Consider the following 18861-nt stretch of genomic DNA (forward strand, 5'->3'; position numbering starts at 1 on the left):
GAATTTCAGAGAATAAGGACCTTTCTTGCCCCTCTAGGGCTGTGAACTGAGCTTCATATTCGCTACATCTCGCATTCTTTCCCGCAGGAACGCTTGGCTCCACCACCTGCTCTGACCTTTCTCTCAGGCTCAGGGCTCATTCCCATGTCTCCCTCCCCGTGACCTCCAGGAGCCACTCAAGTGTCAGCCCTCCTCCTCACTCTCCGCTGCCCCCAAAGGCCTCTTCCTCCCTCCTCTGAAGCTTGAAGCTCATGGTGTCACCCATTTGACAGAAGGGTATGGTGAGTTCTCCCTGCCAGGCTGGAACGTGGCTCCCCAGCTTGGCCAGGAGCTTCCTGAAGCAGAGATGTGAGCCCTTCTCCCAACTCTAGGCTGGTCGTCGGAGCCGCCAGGGGCAGGGCTGGAGCCTTTCGGCAGAGGGGCCGAGCCTTTGCCAAGCCCTTGTCCTCACTGCAGCCAAGCACTTGTTTTCGCATTTGCCAACACCCTGGGCAGACACCAAGTCCTCTCGGTCTGCAATACCCAGGCTGGCTCTGGGATGACCCCCTGCTACCCAACCAGCAAGTGGCTCTCGGAGCGTCGCCTTCTAAGACGAGCCTCGCCCACTTCCTCCTCCGCCAGCCATAGATGGGCAGCTTTTACTGGAGCCCGATGTTGAGAAATGAACACGTTTTAAGAGCCCCAGAGCTCTGTGTACACCAGGACCATGGCAGATGTAAACTCGGCAGCCTCTCGTCTCCAGCCAGATAAACTTCAGGCTTTCAGGGCGAGGCGCTGCCCCCCCACCCCACTCTCTCAGTGTTTAAACATGTCGTCAGCAGCCCGGCTCTGGGGCCGCCTCTCCCTCTCCCAGCCGAGGTCTCAAATGCTGGGCCACTGGTGCCCAGGCCAAGGGTTCATCTCCTAAAGGGGCTGGCTGGGACCCTCTGGTTTATGGACAAAGAGGGGCTATCTATGAGGAATAGATCCAGCAATGCTATGGAGACCCTGATATCCTCCTCCAAAGCCCTGCTCAACTTACGAAGAGATTTTTTTGTTTTGTTTTTTGGTTTTGTTTTGTTTTGTTTTAGTTTTCGTAGTGACAGGGTCTCACTATGTTGCCCAGGCTAGTGAGATGTTCTTTTACTTTAAGCTTTAGGGCCTATGAAAATAAGAATGCTACCCCTTCGCCCCTGACAGGGTGATATTTTAAGCTTTACTCATCATTTGTCATTCATTTCTTCTTCTGACATTTCTTGAGCACCTACTATGTGCCAGTGGGCCAGGCATTTTTCTGCCCTGCCCACTCGAAGGTGCCTAAAATCCCACCATTAGTTTAAAACTTTCATATCTGTGTCTATGTTAAATAGATCTAAATAGATTATATATATATACACATATGGTTCCGCATCCCTCACACAAGTCAGATTTTCAATTTTATGTATCATTTCCAATCAGCCAACATTTACAGGACATTGACGAGGGGCTGGTCACTGTCCCAGATGCTGGACATAAACAAGACACTATCCAGGCCCTGAGGAGCCCCCCATCGGTGTGACAGGGAGGCGACCAGACAGGTGGCTCTGATGGGCCTCCGGAGAGAAGAGGCGAACAGACCAATAGACGTTGTGCAGAACAGGGGGAAGCCGCCAGGGATGTGGCCCCCCTCGCTGGGGATGGGACCTGGCCACACCCTTCCCCTCTGGGGGCTTCCACCAAGTGAGGAATTTTAAAGAAAAAGCAAAGCCAGGTTAACAACTACCATCTGCCATCACCATTATTTCACAAAAGGACATTTTACCCCCAAAAGCAGGAAGCTCATAGTCCTAGAATGAAGAATGATCCTTTAAACTGGCTTCACTTAGCTGGATAAAAAGCACACTACATTGTCCTTGTCCTCTGCCACCTCCTGGCACCACTCTGGCAACTAGGCGGCCCACAGAGCTGATGTTCCGTCATGCTGTATTTGACCCACTGGAGCCAGGACCCGGAGCAGCCTCCAGGCCAGACACACAGTCAGGCAACTTCTAAAGGCATCTCGCAGACACCAAAGGGGCACCAAACCCACAGTGCTTCCTGGAGCCCCCTTTCCTCCCACTCACTCCCCTCACATCCCCCAGCTCCTCCCACCTTTTTCTCCTCCAAACTCCCTGAAAAATAATCCTGTCCCCAACCCGAGTCTCCAGGCGTCTAGCCCGGAGGTCACAGCACCAGCAATCGGCCAGGCGCACTTGTGAGCACACGCCCCATCTGCAGGGGGTGCAGCTGTTCTGCCAGGGCGGATGCTGTCCTGTACCTCCCAGACCCCCCTTCAAGCTACCAAGTGTGCTGTCCCCCCTGCAGGCCTGCCCTCAGCTGCAGAGAGCTGCCTTGACAACAGTCACGCCCCTCCTTGGGGTGCCCCACATCCAATGACCAATGTGAAGGCATAAAGGCCTGGCTACTTTTGCCCAACCAAGGACCATTCTAGTTCCAAGCGACCACGGGGCCATGCCAGGCTGCTGTGGGGCCGGCATCGCAGCTCCACATCTTCGTCCATCCGCTTTTGCTTCCTTCCCTGCCCTCCCCAGGCGTCGACTCCAGTGGCAGCTCCCTGCTCAACAGCCTGCTTCCTGGAGGTGCCCAACCTGCACCGTCGGCTCAGCAATCCTGGCCGCGACCCGTGGGCAGCCTTTCCCCTCCATTTCCTGCCTCACTGGGACGTCCCACACACAAACTCTGATGAGCAAACCTTCCAGTCTTGCTGTGTCCATAGGAGCTGTAGGAATTTAGAATATTTCTTTCTCTTTAGTGAAGACCAGCCTTCAAGGCCACCGTCTAGCTGTGGACCCAGAAGGCCAGCTCTGCGCAGCAAAGCTGATCACTAACCCCCCTGTCCTGGGCGGCCCCCACCCTCTCCTTCCACAGGGCTGCAAGCCTCCTGGCACATAGTTGGAAAGCTGCAAGAGCTATGATTTAAGGAGGAAATAAAAACTCAGATTTAATAGCTCTAAAATATAATCTCCATTACATACACAGTGGAGGCGGTGGGATGTTGGGGGTGGTGTCAGGGAACTTGTACTATCCTGGGCTTCTATGATGGGTGACGCCCTCTCAGGCACCCCAGCCCTGCACTGTGTTTGCACCTAAAGCTCGACAAATTCCAGATGCCCGGGAGTAGGAGACCAGGACCGAAGAGAGAAGGCCGTCTTGTGTATGCATTCTTATTTCTACACATCTCGCCCTCTAGGATGCCGGCCAAATGAGCATGAGACAGAAACAAGCCCCAAAGTCCTGCTGCTGCTGCTGCTGCCACTGAAAGATCAAAAACAGACACCCTTCAGCAAGGGACCAAGGTCCAAACAGACGATGGTGGCCCGCTCCAGAGAGGAAAAAGGTGTCTGCCCCATGGCTGGGCCAGGGCTGGAGCCAGTTCTGTCTGGAGCTGGCTCTGGGAGGGCAAGAGTCCCAGGGACCCCCAGTACATGCACCTACAGCAGGGTCAGGGGCCCAGGAAGCACCCCCTTTCCAAGGGCAAGGGCGGGATTCCCACTAGATCTAGCACGTCAGTGCAGCAGGGACTCCAAACAATAGATGTAATCTCAATATTGATCATTGATGAAATTATCCAGAAGTTCATGATCAGAAAAACCTAGAAAGAAGCTCTTTTGATTTCAGGATACATTTAAGTTTCCTGAATTACAGCTTAGCATTGTTTCCATTTTGGATTCCACAGGCAGCCTACTCTTTTCAACACTGGAAACCTTTAAAGGGCTTTCCCAGCTCGGCCAGGGAGGCGGGAGGCCACGGGTGGGAAATGACGCACGGGGCACAAGCAGGAGAGCGGCTGGCGGGAGAGGGCACGGCCGTGAGCAACCCAGGCTGTGCCAGGCAGAGCCTCGGGGGCCCGGAGGCCACTGTGCGGGGCTTGCTGGTGAATGAGAGCCCGCCTCTGCCTTAACCAGGGACATGCCAAGCCCTTCTGAGACCGCCCTGCCTTCAGGGCACACACACCGCAGGTGTGCACGGGTTCACGCATGGCTGTGAGCTCACACGCGTCAGCCACACACACAGAGACTCGGAAACATCATCGCGGCTTCGCACACATGCACACAGTCAATGACCGAGAGCAGATCTGTCTTTGGGCAAAGCGGGAACAGCTTCTCAGGGGTTAAAACTCCGGCCTTGCTGGGGTTCACAGAAGAGGCAGCAAAGCCCTGTTCTTGTCCCAAGACAGTGGTTCTCAAAGTGAGGTCCCTGGGCCAGTAGCATCAGCAGCACCTGGGAACTCGTTAGAAACTCAGTATTAAATCGGAACTAATCAATTAACAGTTATGTAAACATATGGAAATAAAACTCATAGGAAATCAAGCAGGTGGGCAGGGAGGAGGGCATGGTTAAACTCACACTAATGGGTACGATGCACACTGTCTGGGTGATGGGCACACTTATAACTTTGACTCAAACTGTACGAAAGCAATTTATGTAACCAAAACGTGTATACCCCCATAATACTCTGAAATTTAAAAAAAGAAAACGAAAAAAAAATTCTCTGGGTTCTTGGCCAAGTACAGTCAGTGGCTCACACCTGTAATCCCAGCATTTTGGGAGGCTGAGATGGGAGGATTGCTTGAGGCCAGGAGTTTGAGACCAGCCTGAGCAACATAGTGAGACTCCTGTCTCTACAAAAAATAAAAAAATTAGTTGGGCGTGATGTTGTGGGCCTGTTAGTCCCAGATACTCGGGAGGCTGAGGCAGGAGGATCGCTTGAGCCCAGGGGTTGGAGGCTGCACTGAGCTAGGCTGATGCCAATGCACTCCAGCCCGGGCAACAGAACGAGCCCTTTCTCAAAAAAAAAAAAAAAAAAAAAATTCTCTGGGTTCTGTCTTCTCTCTCCTACAGAGCCCCGAGCTATTTAGCAGGGCCTCCCTTGGGGCCACAAATCCTGTCATGGTTTTTATGTGCCAACCCCTGTGCTAAATATATGCACATCATCTCATTTGAAACTCACAAATGTTCCGTGAGATGTACACCATTTTTGCCCTATATTTTTCAGATGGGGTAGCCAGAGCTCAGAAAGGTTAAGAGATTCACCTGGAGTCACCGAGCCAACCTCCAACTCAGTCTGAGCTCAGAATCACTGTTTAGACGTAGCTCCTGCCCCGGGCTGAAAGTAAACACCCGCCAAAGACTGTGCCCTGCATGCCAGCCCCACTTCCCTGGTCTCTCCCTGCTGCAGCTGCCAATCCTAAATCTTTTGGGGAGACAAGGCCGAGCCATCCAAGCAGGGGGTGGGACAAGGGGCGGGAGCCTAAGCCCCACCTCCTGAGTAGGCAGCGCCTCTGCCAAGGCCTTGCCTGCCCTGCACGGAGAGCAGCAGGGAAGCAGCGGCCCAGGGCTGGCAGCTGGCAGAGTCGCAAGCACGTCGTGGCCCCCAGCCCGTCCTGCGTCCCAAATCCTGGAGAGACAGCTGCTGCGCAGTCGACCTGTGGGATCCCGCTGCACGATCCTGTGATCCAGAATGTTCCCTGCGTTGCATTAGGAGGGACCTGGGTTCAAGTCCTGACTTGTCACCGACTTACTGAGTGACCCGGGCTGGTCACGTCCCCTCTTGCAGTCTTCCATCTCTTCAGGGAAGGGGTTGAACCAATGATTTATAAGGATGTTTCCTGCTCTGACGCTGTGATTTGAGTTCTAGATTTCCACGTGACATTCGAGAAGTCTGGCTGGGATGAGGAATCTGAAATGACAATGGCTCTGGACTGGACTTTCTGCTCAGCCTAGCTCATCTCCACTTGAGACTTAGTGTGGCCCAGCCCCCTGGACCACCTCGCTTTGCGTCTACTCCTCTCCCCGACCCCCACACGCACTCGCACCGGAGGGGCTTTCTCTTCCACAGCAAAGCCGGGAGAAGCCTTGGATCCAGACCCCTTGTCCCAGACACAGAGGTAGCCATGGGGGACTGTGCCATTGTGACCGACACCAACAGCTCGTCTGGCCTTGAGAGCAACACCACGGGCATCACGTCCTTCTCCATGCCCGGCTGGCAGCTGGCACTGTGGGCCGCAGCCTACCTGGCCCTGGTGCTGGTAGCTGTGACGGGCAATGCCACGGTCATCTGGATTATCCTGGCCCATCGGAGGATGCGCACGGTCACCAACTACTTCATCGTCAACCTGGCTCTGGCCGACCTCTGCATGGCTGCCTTTAACGCTGCCTTCAACTTCGTCTACGCCAGCCACAACATCTGGTACTTCGGCCGCGCCTTCTGCTACTTCCAGAACCTCTTCCCCATCACAGCCATGTTCGTCAGCATCTACTCCATGACCGCCATTGCCGCTGACAGGCAAGAGGGGCTGCGGGGGAGCTCGGGGGAGCCCTCTCACTTTGCTGGGGCTCGGAAGGGGTGGCACGTGCCCGTGGTTGCACAGAAAGTTAGGGTAGAACCCAGGGAACAGCCTCCCAGACCTGGCCATGATCCAAAACTATGTATCTGGAGGACAAGGGGTCCGTGGACCGAACGAAGTGGGCAGAGTAAGGTTAGACTCAAGAAAAGACTTTGCACTGGACGGGTGGTTCAAGGCTGTGAAAGAAGAGGGGCTGTGTTTTAGGGACATTCTGGAGTGCTCTTCTGGTGGTTGATCTTTGTTGTGAGGTCTTTCTTTCACTACAAGGAGATTTCTTATATTGCTTTCCTATTCCAGAGAGATTATAAGAGGGGAGAATTTTAATATTGCATGCGGTCACCATCTAATTATAGTAGGGCCGCTTATTTTCTCACTGCTCAGAGCTGAGCTTCAGGCTAACCTCAGACACTCAGTCCTGCCCCAAGATGGACTTCCCTGTGGCTATCCGAGAGCATTCCATGCCCAGAGGGAGGTGGTGGGCTGAGGTGCCTGGGCTGGGTTCTGGGGTTCTAGCGTGCTGTGTGGCTGCAGGACACTCACCAGCCCAGCTGGCTTTCTGCAGGCCAGGCGAGACTCCGACATCTGCAGACAGCAGCAGCAGGGCGGGGAAGGGGCCGGAATGTGGGCCTGGGGCTGGGCGATTGTTGGACATGTTGGGGTGGCTGGCCTGATGGGAGGGTGCCCGCCACTCACGCCACCCTCTGCTCACAGGTACATGGCCATCGTCCACCCCTTCCGGCCACGGCTCTCAGCCTGCGGCACCAAAGCGGTTATTGCTGGCATCTGGCTGGTGGCCCTGGCCCTCGCCTTCCCCCAGTGCTTCTACTCCACCATCACCATGGACCAGGGAGCCACCAAGTGCGTGGTGGCCTGGCCCGAAGACAGCGGCGGCAAGACGCTCCTCCTGTAAGTCCTCTGGGGCTGGGGGCAGACGGGGTGTATGTGTGCACACATTCATGTCCACGCATGTGTGGTGTGTGTGCAGAGTCCGTGAGTGTACATGGGATTGTGTGAGTATACCTATATACTACAAGTAACACTAAGTGCGGGCCTGTTCTAAGCACCTTACATAATTCTAATAATATGGGGTATGTATTAATATTATTCCCATTTTTCCGATGGAGAGATTGAGGCACAGGTAGTAAGTGGTAGAGCAAGGATTCAAATCCAGACAGTCCTCTTCAGAGTCCAATGTCCTAACCACTTTGCTACTTAAATCAGGAGACACATATATGTGCATGTGCCTGTCACATACACACACTACCCCCACTTATGCCTGTGTGCGCACGTGCAAGTATGTGTGTTTGTAGACGTGTGTGTGCACGGGCACGTGTTAGGGAATGTGTGCACAGGCACGTGTTAGGGAGTGTGTGCACAGCCATGTGTTAGGGAATGTGTGCACAGGCATGTGTTAGGGAATGTGTGCATAGGCGTGTGTTTGGGGGAGGGCTTTCTGTACACTCAGGACACAAAGGGTCAGGATATTGAGGAAGAAAGGGCCAGCGATGGAGCTAGGGATGTTTTCAGGAGGCTGCCTGGTGTCCGCTTCATGCTGAGGTGGGCGCCACGGCTGCGGGCAGAGAGGGAAGGGGCGGAAGGACTCGGGCACAGTCCAGCCACTCTGTGACCCTGGGCAAGTCCTTTCTCCATTCTGGGGCCCCATGTCTGAGGTTCTCACTGTGTGGCTTTGTGATGCCCCAGCAGCGCCGTGCTGCTTAGTAGAGCATAAAGAACGGACTGAGGTTTTGGAGTCAGTAGCCAGATTCGAGTCTTGGCCTGGCCCTTCCTGGCTGGGGGACCCTGATGCTCACTTATCTCTAAAGTGGGGACTTGTAACTGTACCTTGCCAAAGGGCTGTCGTGAGCATAAATAAGATAACGCACACGGAGCCCTCAGCATCACACCCGGCACGGAAGTGGTGCCCAGGATGTGGCAGTTTAAATAGGAGGCACAAGGAAACAAACCTGGAGGTGGCAGATTAGTCCGACAAAGTCGCAGCTGCCCCAAGCGTGAGGCTGTGCATGCTTCAAGCTGAGGGCTGCCAGGTAACCATGGCAGCACAGCCACCACCAGCCTCCTTTAACATCCCTCCCCCAAACCCTCCCCGACTTGGTCTTCATCTGTCCTGAGCACCTGCCAGGAGAGGGCCACTCTTGCTCTCATGGCCTTCAGTGCCAAAGGAGGTGCCATTCATCTGGAAAACCTGTTCCTGGGGACTAAGTCTCAAGAGCAGACCTCACCCGGGGTCTCTGCCCTCCCCCCCACCTAAGGTGGTATCCATGCAGGGAAGCGCCCCGCTTTCTGGCACAGGGAAGTATGGAGAGAAGAACATTTGGGGACTGGCCACTGGGGGGCAGTGTTTCTCCACCTTAACACTGGAGGGCTCCACGCCTGCTCTCTCGGACTGGAGTTCCAACCCGGATTCAGGCAACAGGCAAAGACAGGAGGGCAGGGAAAGCCATACTTTGATGCTACTTCAATGTTCTGAAAGGATCTGGGGACTTGTGGAAAGCCTGGTTTCATGTGTGAGAACGTGTCATTGCTTTTCTTAGGTCGGGGAGCATCTAGTTTAGATTTAAACTGGGGGCTCCATCCTCACAGGCTCACATCCTGTGTGTGCGCAGGAATCTGATGAGATCAAAGATGCCCTCTCCAGGAACACGTACACACACCCCCAAGATCAAAATACAAAAAAAGCAGTCCAGGCTGCGAGGGCAGCATCCCTGATTTTGGCAGGGTCTGGACGGTGACCCCCCAAAACTCCTTGGCTCTCCCTCTGCGTGGGGACCTAGCCCAGGGTGAATTCCTGTCCTGCACGATGGCCCTGGGAATGAGGCCACAGAGAAGTGCTGCTCGTACTAAGGAAGAATTTAGAGATTACCTCCTCCTTTTACAGATGGGGAAACTGAGGCTGAGGGAGAGACCTGACTTGTCCAAGATAATTAGACGCTGGACAAGAGCCCTGTTCTGACTCCCGCAGCTCTGACCCTCAGTGAAAGGAAAATTGGGCCTTGATTAAATCTGTACACTGTTTCATATGACACAGACTTCCTGTGCCTCAGTCTCCCCATCTGGACACTGATCCTCAAGGTCTTTGTAGTTCAGACACTCTGTAAGGTGACAGGGGCCTGGCACTCACTGCCCCTCGTCCCCTCTTATCTGCTCCACACTAGGGCTCTCGATCTAGATCCTACTTGAGAATCAGGGTGCCTAGGAGCCCCTAAACCTTTTGTAATTGTCACATTTGCCAAAAGCACACCAGTGGACTTCTGAACACGGTGCTTTAGGAAAGAGACTTACTGGAGCCACTTGCTCCTCTCCCTCGGGGGTGGCGACACATCTTGAAAGGCACCCAGCTAGGCAAGCAATGGGAGGTGGCAGGGGAGGGGACCTGGGAACACCTCAACCCTCCCAGTAAGAAAGAAAAAGGTGACATGACAGCCAGGGGCCTCAGGCCCATTCGCCAGATGCTCCAAGGGCTCCCGTTGCAGCCCTGCCTGGGAGTCAGCGCCCAGCCTGCAGCTCATAGGAGAGGATGCAGCAGCATCAGCCAGAAACCAGAGACAAGGGGCATGGGGAAGACACACCTCCTTTATGCTGTCTTTCCAAAAGGAAATGAAAAGCCCCAACACGACCCGGGTCCTCCCTGGGGACTGGGTAGGAAGTCATGCAGTGGTATTCCAGACCACTGGCTCAGAGGTGTATGAAAGAGCATTTGCCGGCGTGAAGGATGTTCCCAGCCAAACACGGATGAGCAGGAAGCAGATGACACAATGGCAGGCACAATATGGCAGCTTTCCACGCCCCGTTCCTTGGTAGAGATGTTGGCGCAGGATTGAGCCTTATTAACCGCTGTCATTCTGTCTCTCCAGACAGACAGATACAGATTATATATAGCATCCAATAGATATGTACACATACATACATCTATATACAAACACACACATACCTATTCAGTAGGGTACATTCCCAGACCCCCAGAGGATGCCCGAAACTTCTGATAGTGCTGAAACCTATGTATAGATTTTCCCCTATACACACACACACCAAAGATAAAGTTTACTTTATGAATCAGGCACAGTGAGAGGTTAACAATAGTAACTAATAATGAAACAGTTGTGACAATATGCTGTAATAATAGCTATGTGCATGAGGCATCTCTCTCTCAGAATATCTTATGTACTGTACTCACCCATTTTGGAAACACCGTTGACCTTGGGTAACAGAAACGGGAGAAACGAAACCTGGATAAGGAGTGACTACAGTTCATACATGATTCTGGAAGAAAATTTGTCAAATTGTTAATAGTGGTGGGAGTGGGATAAGTAATTTTCCTTCCTCCTTTGTGCTTAATGGTATTTTAAATTTTAAACAAACGTATTGCTTGGTTAACTTTTTTACTTCCAATTTATTTCTTTCTTGGCAAGTGTCTAACGCATGGAAAGGGGCGGGTCTCATGCTGGTGTCCCCCTTGCAGGGGAAGCCATATTTTGGCACATATGCTAGCCAGTGTTGCCTTTATTTTTCTTTACATCACACCAAGGCCTTGGGAGATGGCCTAGGGCGGGCCCCCAGGGGGCGGCTCCAGGGACATTGTCGACCGCCCACTGCGCGGGCCCCTGACTCTCCCTCCAGGTACCACCTCGTGGTGATCGCCCTCATCTACTTCCTGCCCCTCGTGGTGATGTTCGTCGCCTACAGCATCATCGGCCTCACGCTCTGGAGGCACGCAGTGCCCGGACACCAGGCGCACGGAGCCAACCTGCGCCACCTGCAGGCCAAGAAGAAGGTGGGCGCCGGGGCGGGGCCGGCCCAGGAGAAACTCGGGGAATTTGCCCTTGTGACAAGCGTGGGACCAGAGTCTGACCGCTTTCTTTCCAGCAGGTGGATTTGCCTTTGGTCTTTGGCCAAATACAAAGTTAAAGAACTTCCCAGGGTCGGGCGCGGTGGCTCACGCCTGTAATCCTAGCTCTCTGGGAGGCCGAAGCGGGCGGATTGTTTGAGCTCAGGAGTTCGAGACCAGCCTGAGCAAGAGCGAGACCTCGTCTCTACTAAAAATAGAAAGAAATTAATTGGACAATTAAAAATATATAGAAAAAACTAGCTGGGCATGGTGGCGTATGCCTGTAGTCCCAGCTACTCAGGAGGCTGAGGCAGGAGGATCGCTTGAGCCCAGGAGTTTGAGGTTGCTGTGAGCTAGGCTGACGCCATGGCACTCTAGCCAGGGCAACACAGTGAGACTCTGTCTCAAAAAAAAAAAAAAAAACTTCCCAGAATGTTAGAGGAATTGGGGACTCTTAAGGCCCCACAAAATTTCAGATACCTCCAAGAATCTTAGAATGACAAAATATTAAAATCTTAGACTTTTTGAATAATCAAAATGTTGAGGCCGGGTGCAGTGGCTCACACCTGTAATCCTAGCACGCTGGGTGGCCAACGTGGTCAGGAGTTCGAGCCCAGCCTGAGCAAGAGCAAGACCCCCATCTCTACTAAAAATCGAAAAAATTAGCCGGGCATGGTGGCGGGCGCCTGTAGTCCCAGCTACTCGAGGGGCTGAGGCAGGAGGATCGCTTGAGCCCAGGAGGTTGCTGTGAGCTAGGCTGACACCATGGCACCTGAACACCATGGCACCTGATATTAGGCATTTTTCACAGGGCAGTTCAAGGGAGGTAGCTGGATATGGGACACCATCTGAGTGTCCCCTCTCATGGAGAGCTGGCATCCACCTGCCATCCCTGGCCTGCCCTTCATCTGCTCCACACCAGGGCTCTCCACCCCGGTCCTTGCAAGAGGATTGGGGTGTGTAGGAGCCCCCAACCCTTTTGTGACTGGCACGCTGGGCAGTGCAGGAGGGCGCCTGCAGAGGACAGCTGTGAGGTCGTGGAGCTGGCCCTGGGCAGAGGCTGCGGTCCCTGGCTGGAGCCCCACTGCCCACGGGTAGAAGGGCTGTGACGGACACAGATCCCAGAGAGAAGGAGGCCTGGGAACCCACAGCAGGCACAGGGCTCCCCAAGGACAGGGTTAGCAGTAGGAGTCCTGCCCATCTCCAGGCGGGGAGAGCTTCTGTGAATGAAAGGATCCAAGTCACTTTTGGGGGGAGGTGGCCATTGAGCTGGCCTTTGGGGAGTGAGGACTTCAAAGGAAGGACAGCAGGGTGGGCGGGGGGAGGGAGACCCAAGCAAAGGCCCTGGGGGTGGAGGGCTCAGGAACACTGGGGAAACAGATGCTCCAGGGCACTGGGGTAGGAGGAGGAGGGCTCTGAAGGTGGAGGGCTACCCAGGCTGGCGCCAGGGGTGCCTGCACCCACCCCCCAGGGTTGGGGCTTGCGGTTCAGGGACTGAGGAGTAACCTGAGCCTCCCTCGGACCAGTTTGTGAAGACCATGGTGCTGGTGGTGGTGACATTCGCCGTCTGCTGGCTGCCCTACCACCTCTACTTCATCCTGGGCAGCTTCCAAAAGGACATCTACTGCCACAAGTTCATCCAGCAGGTCTACCTGGCACTCTTCTGGCTGGCCATGAGCTCCACCATGTACAACCCCATCATCTACTGCTGCCTCAACGGCAGGTGAGGCCCGTCCTGACCCCTGCCCTGCCCCCGGGCCCCACAGGAGCCCCCCTGCACAGCTCAAGCCTGTAGCTCGCTCCCAACTGAGCCTGTGGCCCCTGCCCCCTCCCCAGCCGGGAATGCCGTCGCAGTCAGCCCACAGCACTGTCCTCCCTCCGGCCTGGGCCTAGCTTGAGCCCCATCTGCTCCCCAAAAGCTTGCCTCATCACCCGGGCCATAGCTCTCAACATCTGTCTGTTCCTGCTGGCTCTTCTGGGGTCTACATCTGGGACAAGGAGAAGAGGGGAGGGCCAGCGAGATGGAGGGAAGGGGAGAGTCAGAGAGAGGCAACAGGGCAGACAGGGAGGAAGGAAAGAGCCAGGCAAGGAGGGAGGGACTGACCTCTGTCCTAATATTTTTACAAGCTTCCTACTGAGGCCTTTCCTGGGCGGGAGAAGCACCCCTAGGAGGCTGGGGCCAGCCCTGGGGTGGGGCAGGCTGCGCCCTGGGAGGATCAGTGTGTTTCCTGTCCTCGAGAGGCTTCCGGGGCAGCTGGGAAGTGACCTCGGCAGAGACAGCCAAGGAGCAGCGACCAGGATCTCACTCCTCTCTCTGACATCATCGAGTTTCCTTGGCCCATATACTTCTGGAGTTCAGAGAGGGGCCCGCAAGGAGTGCGTGGGATTTAGCTGGTGGGCACAGGGCTTGCAGCTCTACCTTTGAGCAAAGACTTGAAGCACTGAGCCGGCCACGCTCGGTCTGGGCAAGAGGTCCAGGCATGGGGAACAGCTAAAGCAGCAGCCCTGTGGTCAAGGTAAGGACTGGGCCTTGTGCTCAGACGTAGGGAGCCGCCCCCGGCTCTGACTTACCTTTCAAAATAACCAGTCCAGCAGCTGCGCAGGAGCTGGGCCATAGCGGGGAGGCGAGAAGCCCGGAGATGGCTTCCGGGAGGCCAGGGCAGTAATCCCAGGGAGAGGGGGTGGTTTAGACCGTGGCCAGAGTCTGCATGCGGCTAAAGCAGAGCCAACAGAATTTGCTGGAGGTGAGGTAGCTCGTGAGAGGAAGTCAAGGTTCGTGAGAGGAGTCAGGTTCTTGACTCCCAAGAACCTGTTGTTGGGACACTTGGAAGGATGGCGCGGTCAGTTGTCAGGAGCAGAGATGGGAAGCCTGCAGGGGAGGGGCCACGCTGGCTGGGGGAGGGGAGGGTGACTGGGAGCTTGGGTTGGGACAAGTTGAGTGTGGGCATAAGGTAGAGGCCACTGAACCCACAAATACAAACTTGTTGGGCCACAGCATGGAGTCCTGGGGAGCTACAAGGCAAGAATCCAAAGTAAGGTGGGCTCTTCTGCAACATGGAACCCTGCACCGCCCAGGAAGAGACAATACGGTTCCTTTCCCCGCTGTCGGTTTGCACAGGGTCTCATTTCTTTCTCCCCATCTCTGAGCAGCCAGTGTTCTCCTTCCGCCAACCATTTCCTCACTCGCCCTGTCTGCTGCCTCTCAACTCCGGTCCACACACAGACCTTCGGTGCTGCCATGGGAAGCTGTTCATTTTTTAAGCAAATGTGCCAAAACTTGGTAGTTCCAAATGTGAGTTCTCTTTCAGAGCAGTTTCCTTGGGGCAGCATCCTTCTGCCCCCAAGCCCGCTGAAACCCGTGTTTTTAAGCAGACTCTTCCTTGAATCTTCCTTTAGTAGCCAGTTAACAAGTCAAACAAGAAAATCTGCTGTTTCTTTATAACAATATTTGGTTTTTTTTAAAAATAATACCAAGTAGTCTGATTCAATTTAATCACCCACTTCAGAACACTTTTGCTGTTTCCAAGAATCCAGTTCACTAAAGAATGCATCTCTCCAGAGCCCCTGAGCCACGGTGGGCTCTGCGAAGTGAGGCGGGGCACTTCGGAGAAGGTGTCCTGGGGGTGGGAGCAGCGACATGACAGCCGCTGGACTCCGACGCCCTTGCTCAAAGTGACCCTCCATCCCCAGGTTCCGATCTGGATTCCGGCTTGCTTTCCGTTGCTGCCCCTGGGTCACGCCCACCGAGGAAGACAAGCTTGAGCTGACTCACACTCCGTCCCTCTCCATGAGGGTCAACAGGTGTCACACTAAAGAGACTTTGTTCATGGCCGGGGACGTGGCCCCCTCCGAGGCTACCAACGAGGAGGCTGGGGGTCCCCAAGATGGGATGCTGCTGTGGTCTGGATATGGTTGGTCTGTCCCCACCAAAACTTATGTTGAAACTTGATCCCCCCTGTGGCAGCACTGGGAGGTGGGACCCAGTGAGAGGTGTCTGGATCAGGGGAGCAGATCCCCCAGGAATAGATTAGTGCCCTGCAGCGTTAGGTGAGTTCTCGCTCTGGTGGTAATGGATTAGTTCCCAAAATAGGTTGTTAAAAGAGAGACTGGCTTCCTCAGTTTCCCTCTCTCACTTCCTCTCTCACCATGTGATCCCGGCACAACCCACTCCCCTTCCGCTTCTGCCACGAATGGAAGCAGCCTGGGGTCCTCACCAGATGCAGCTACCCAATCCTGGATTTTCCAGCCAGAATCATGAGCCAAATAAATCTCTCTTCTTTATACGCTACCCAGTATCATGTTTTAGCAACACCAAGGGGACTAAGACAGATGACTATTGAACCCTGACGCCTTGTGTCTGGCTGCAGGACGAGGCCCAGCACCCTTTGAGAAGTAGCCAGTCAAGAGTATCAGATCTGAAAGTGTGGCCCATGCCCCACCCTTCGATACACCAATGGAAAAAACAAATGGGGCCGGGAACTCAACAAAGGATGCGGACTCCAAGAGGACTCAGCCGCCCGTCTCAGGGAGGACTTGAAGGCATCCAACAAGAGTCAGAAAAGACAGTATGAGCTGATATTTATCTACTCTAGGAGCTGCTCATTCAAACGCCTCCCTGGGGCGTACGACTTCCAATGAGTACATTGGATCGAGTATGAAAGAAAGACTGTAAATGTGACGACAGAAGGCAACCACTTCCAGTCTCAGAGGTGAGGTACCAGGGAATGGTGGGGACTGTGGCAAACCAGAGGGGACAGGCATCCAAAGGGCACAGCAGCTGCTCAGCTCTGGACAAATGCTGCCATGTGGTAAGGGCAGCCTGTTGTTGCCAGATCTAAATCTTTGAAGAGAAGCTGTTAATCCAAATTTGTGAGACCTCCAGATTTGTTAAATTTGGCTCACATTTTTATAAATTTTGGGTAAGCTGAACAAAACATACCTGTGGGCAGTATGAAACCGTGACACTGACTCATTATCAGGCGGAAGACAAGGAAAGCAGCTTTTTTGTTTCACAAAGCCCAACAGCTGAGTCAGCCCAGGGCTTCTCTGTCTCAACATCTAAGAAGTCAGATGCAGATGGTGATTAAGAGTCAAAAGTAAGCTGTATTTCCTCAGCCAAGTCACTCTGACCTTCAGCATCTTCTTCAGCCCAATCCTTCACAGGGATGCTGTGAGGATCAATGGCAGTGATGTCTATAAACCAGCAGGGCAGACCAGATGAAGTGCTCAATAAACGATAGACGTGACTTTCATTACTGCTACACCGGCCATTTTACACAAAAGCCACCTAACAAAACAGCAATGCAGCTCCTACCCTCACTTCTGCAACAAGAAGCTGGTGGGCAGAGAACATTTTCTTTCCAACTCCCAGAAAGCTCCAGGCCTGGCCCAGTCCTCGCCAACAGTGCACCTCTCCCTGCCTGCCGACTCACCCTCCACACCCCAGTGCCCCTCCAGAAGAACCACGTAACAACACTATCTACACACATCGAAAAGTTTAGTATCTGTGTTCTCCACAAAAACCACTGTGTCAGACACTGGTACCACCATGCCCCAAATAAAGGGACTCTGATCTCACCCATCCAAGTGGGCAAGCAGGCGGGCCTGGGGGAAGCCACTTAGAGCTGCAGTCATGCCTTGGGACATCTCGGGGCACCTGGATGCAGACTGATGTGGGGTCCATCAAAATGGACCCCAAAATGGCAGCCAGGAGACAGCCAGCAATCTCGAGGTGGGGGAGGGGGAAGGTCAAAGGGGTCAGATAGTTCAAGTTCGGGAGAGTGCAGCAAGCCTACTACCCTGGGTGCTTTAAGACATCGTCTGTGCCAGGGCAGGAGGCACACGTCATCCGCTGTCTCAGGGTCAGCGGCGGGTGGGGGACAACATTGCAGTGTCCTCTCATTGAACCCAAGAGACTTTTTCTTTGTCTCTGTCCCAGCTACGACTGAGCAGGACAGAGTCCTTCCATTCTTTACCCTCTTAAAGGCGCTGGCGTGGAAGCTGCAGGAGCCTCTCCATGGAGTGGGACCCGGGACTCGGGCAGGGACCCAGCAGGGCAGGTAGTGGAGATACGGCAAGAGGCTGCTTCTGTGACATTCTGCAGGGAGGGCACAGAAGTCCTCGTGCCAAACCAAGGCTGCCAGTTGAAGATGATACTCTTTATTTTAAACTCTCTCCCCCACCCAGAAGGCCACGAGAACCCCCAGCATTTGGTCTTTGCCATGTCCAAGATAGCCTCCCCCTCCCCAGCCACGAAGCACCACTCGGGTCTTTGAATTGGTACAAAGTTTACTAGATCATACAACATGGCTCACAAAAGCGATGGGAACTTCCGATGATGACGTAGGTTGTTGGTTGGTTCCTTTTACCAAATGGAGACAAGACATTTTCCCTCAGGACTGCCCACCTCCCCCCACGAGACAAACAGAATGCAAGACTGTCACACGTGGCTAGGACTGGTTCCACGGACACACGATTCAGCGGCATTGACGCATCCCAGTGGGATGCCAGGCCGCGGTGGGTGCTGGGACGGGAGGAAGCGGCTAATGCTATGTCCACACTTGCCTTCAGGCCATGCCCCTGGGAGGGGTCCCGGCAGTGTCTGCTGGTGATAATACTTTTCACACGGGAGGGGGGTGACCCCAAGGACGGGCTTCAGAGGCCCAGAAGGCCTGTCAGGTGGTGTGACTTTCCATCTCGAGCCAATAAATAACTCCGCTGGATGAATGCACACAGCAGAAACGGATGCCACTACACGTCACACGTGGGGACCAGGTCGAAATCAAATCATGCAGAGTGGCAGGGCAGGTGAGAAGGGATCCAGGTGAGAGATATTATCAACAGCACACACTCTATTTTGTACCCTACATTACGCGCCATTAGTTGGATTTTGTTTTCCTCCCCGCTGTGGCCAAGGCGGGCTCAGGCGCCGGCGTCTCCCAGCACAGCTCACTGGGAGGGGCAGGGGTCGCCGCTCAAAGAGAGAAGTGCTGTAGGGACAGCAGGCTGGGGATCCTGGGCTCTTAGCTGCTCGTTTCTCCGCGTAACCGCACACCCACGGCCGTGATGAGGGCGGCCCCCTTGCCACTGCCGTCCTCAGACAGGAGGAAGGACACGTTACACTTTGGCGACAGTTCCTTCACGGTTTGGTGCATGATTCTGGAGAAGCTGAAAAGGACAAAAAACAGAGGAGAAGGTAGGTAGAGGAAGACGAGAAGGGAAGCTGGGCCTACCTGAAAGCACTGAAGCATAGACGGCCCTGACTTGTGAGGGCTGATTTAGGATTTTTTCAATGTTGCGGTGGGTTTATGGGGGCAAAAGCCCATGGTAGGTGGAGGCCTCTGTACCCAGCAATAAGGGAAGGGAGCAAGGTGGGAGGGAGGAGAACAGGCTTCCAGCAAGCCCATCATCACGTTCTCAGCAGGAGCCCCACGTTCTGTGTGGCTTCCACAAATAACACACTCACAAGTCCCCACCCTCGGAGCCTGGGGCTCTGAGGGACCTGGAAACCAAGAAGGACGCCAGGGCCTGTATCTGGACGAGCAGGCAGGCCTGAGCGGCTCACGCTCTGGATCGGTCCAGAAGGCCACACAGGAGCAACCATTACCCACCCCCAGCTGCGGCCCGCTGAGGCCCCCAGCCCACCCCCATCAA

General features: G+C 54.4%; 2 protein-coding genes across 3 annotated transcripts in view; one reads left to right on the plus strand and one right to left on the minus strand.

Annotated features, from left to right (window-relative positions):
* The first annotated feature begins 5441 nt into the window (after nt 1-5441).
* TACR2 (tachykinin receptor 2) lies at nt 5442-15186 on the plus strand. 2 transcript variants are annotated; one of them, XM_012658758.1, is made up of 5 exons: nt 5442-6208; nt 7077-7271; nt 11001-11154; nt 12735-12931; nt 14899-15186. In XM_012658758.1, exons 1-5 carry the CDS (start codon nt 5913-5915, stop codon nt 15155-15157), a joined length of 1101 nt encoding a protein of 366 aa, XP_012514212.1. In that variant the 5' UTR covers nt 5442-5912; the 3' UTR covers nt 15158-15186. The 2 variants fall into 2 exon arrangements, with proteins under 2 accessions (XP_012514212.1, XP_012514203.1); XM_012658749.1 differs by having other exon boundaries at nt 5867-6304; nt 14899-15157.
* Nucleotides 15187-17478: 2292 nt separating this feature from the next.
* HK1 (hexokinase 1) overlaps nt 17479-18861 on the minus strand; it is a 72144-nt gene continuing 70761 nt past the window's right edge. Inside the window, exon 17 of the mRNA XM_012658457.1 lies at nt 17479-18375. Within this exon, the coding sequence (XP_012513911.1) occupies nt 18231-18375 (145 nt within the window). The 3' untranslated portion in view covers nt 17479-18230. The remainder of the gene's footprint in view (nt 18376-18861) is intronic.

Source organism: Propithecus coquereli, unplaced genomic scaffold (assembly GCF_000956105.1).
Source record: "Propithecus coquereli isolate 6110/MARCELLA unplaced genomic scaffold, Pcoq_1.0 Scaffold117, whole genome shotgun sequence".
NCBI lineage: Eukaryota > Metazoa > Chordata > Mammalia > Primates > Indriidae > Propithecus > Propithecus coquereli.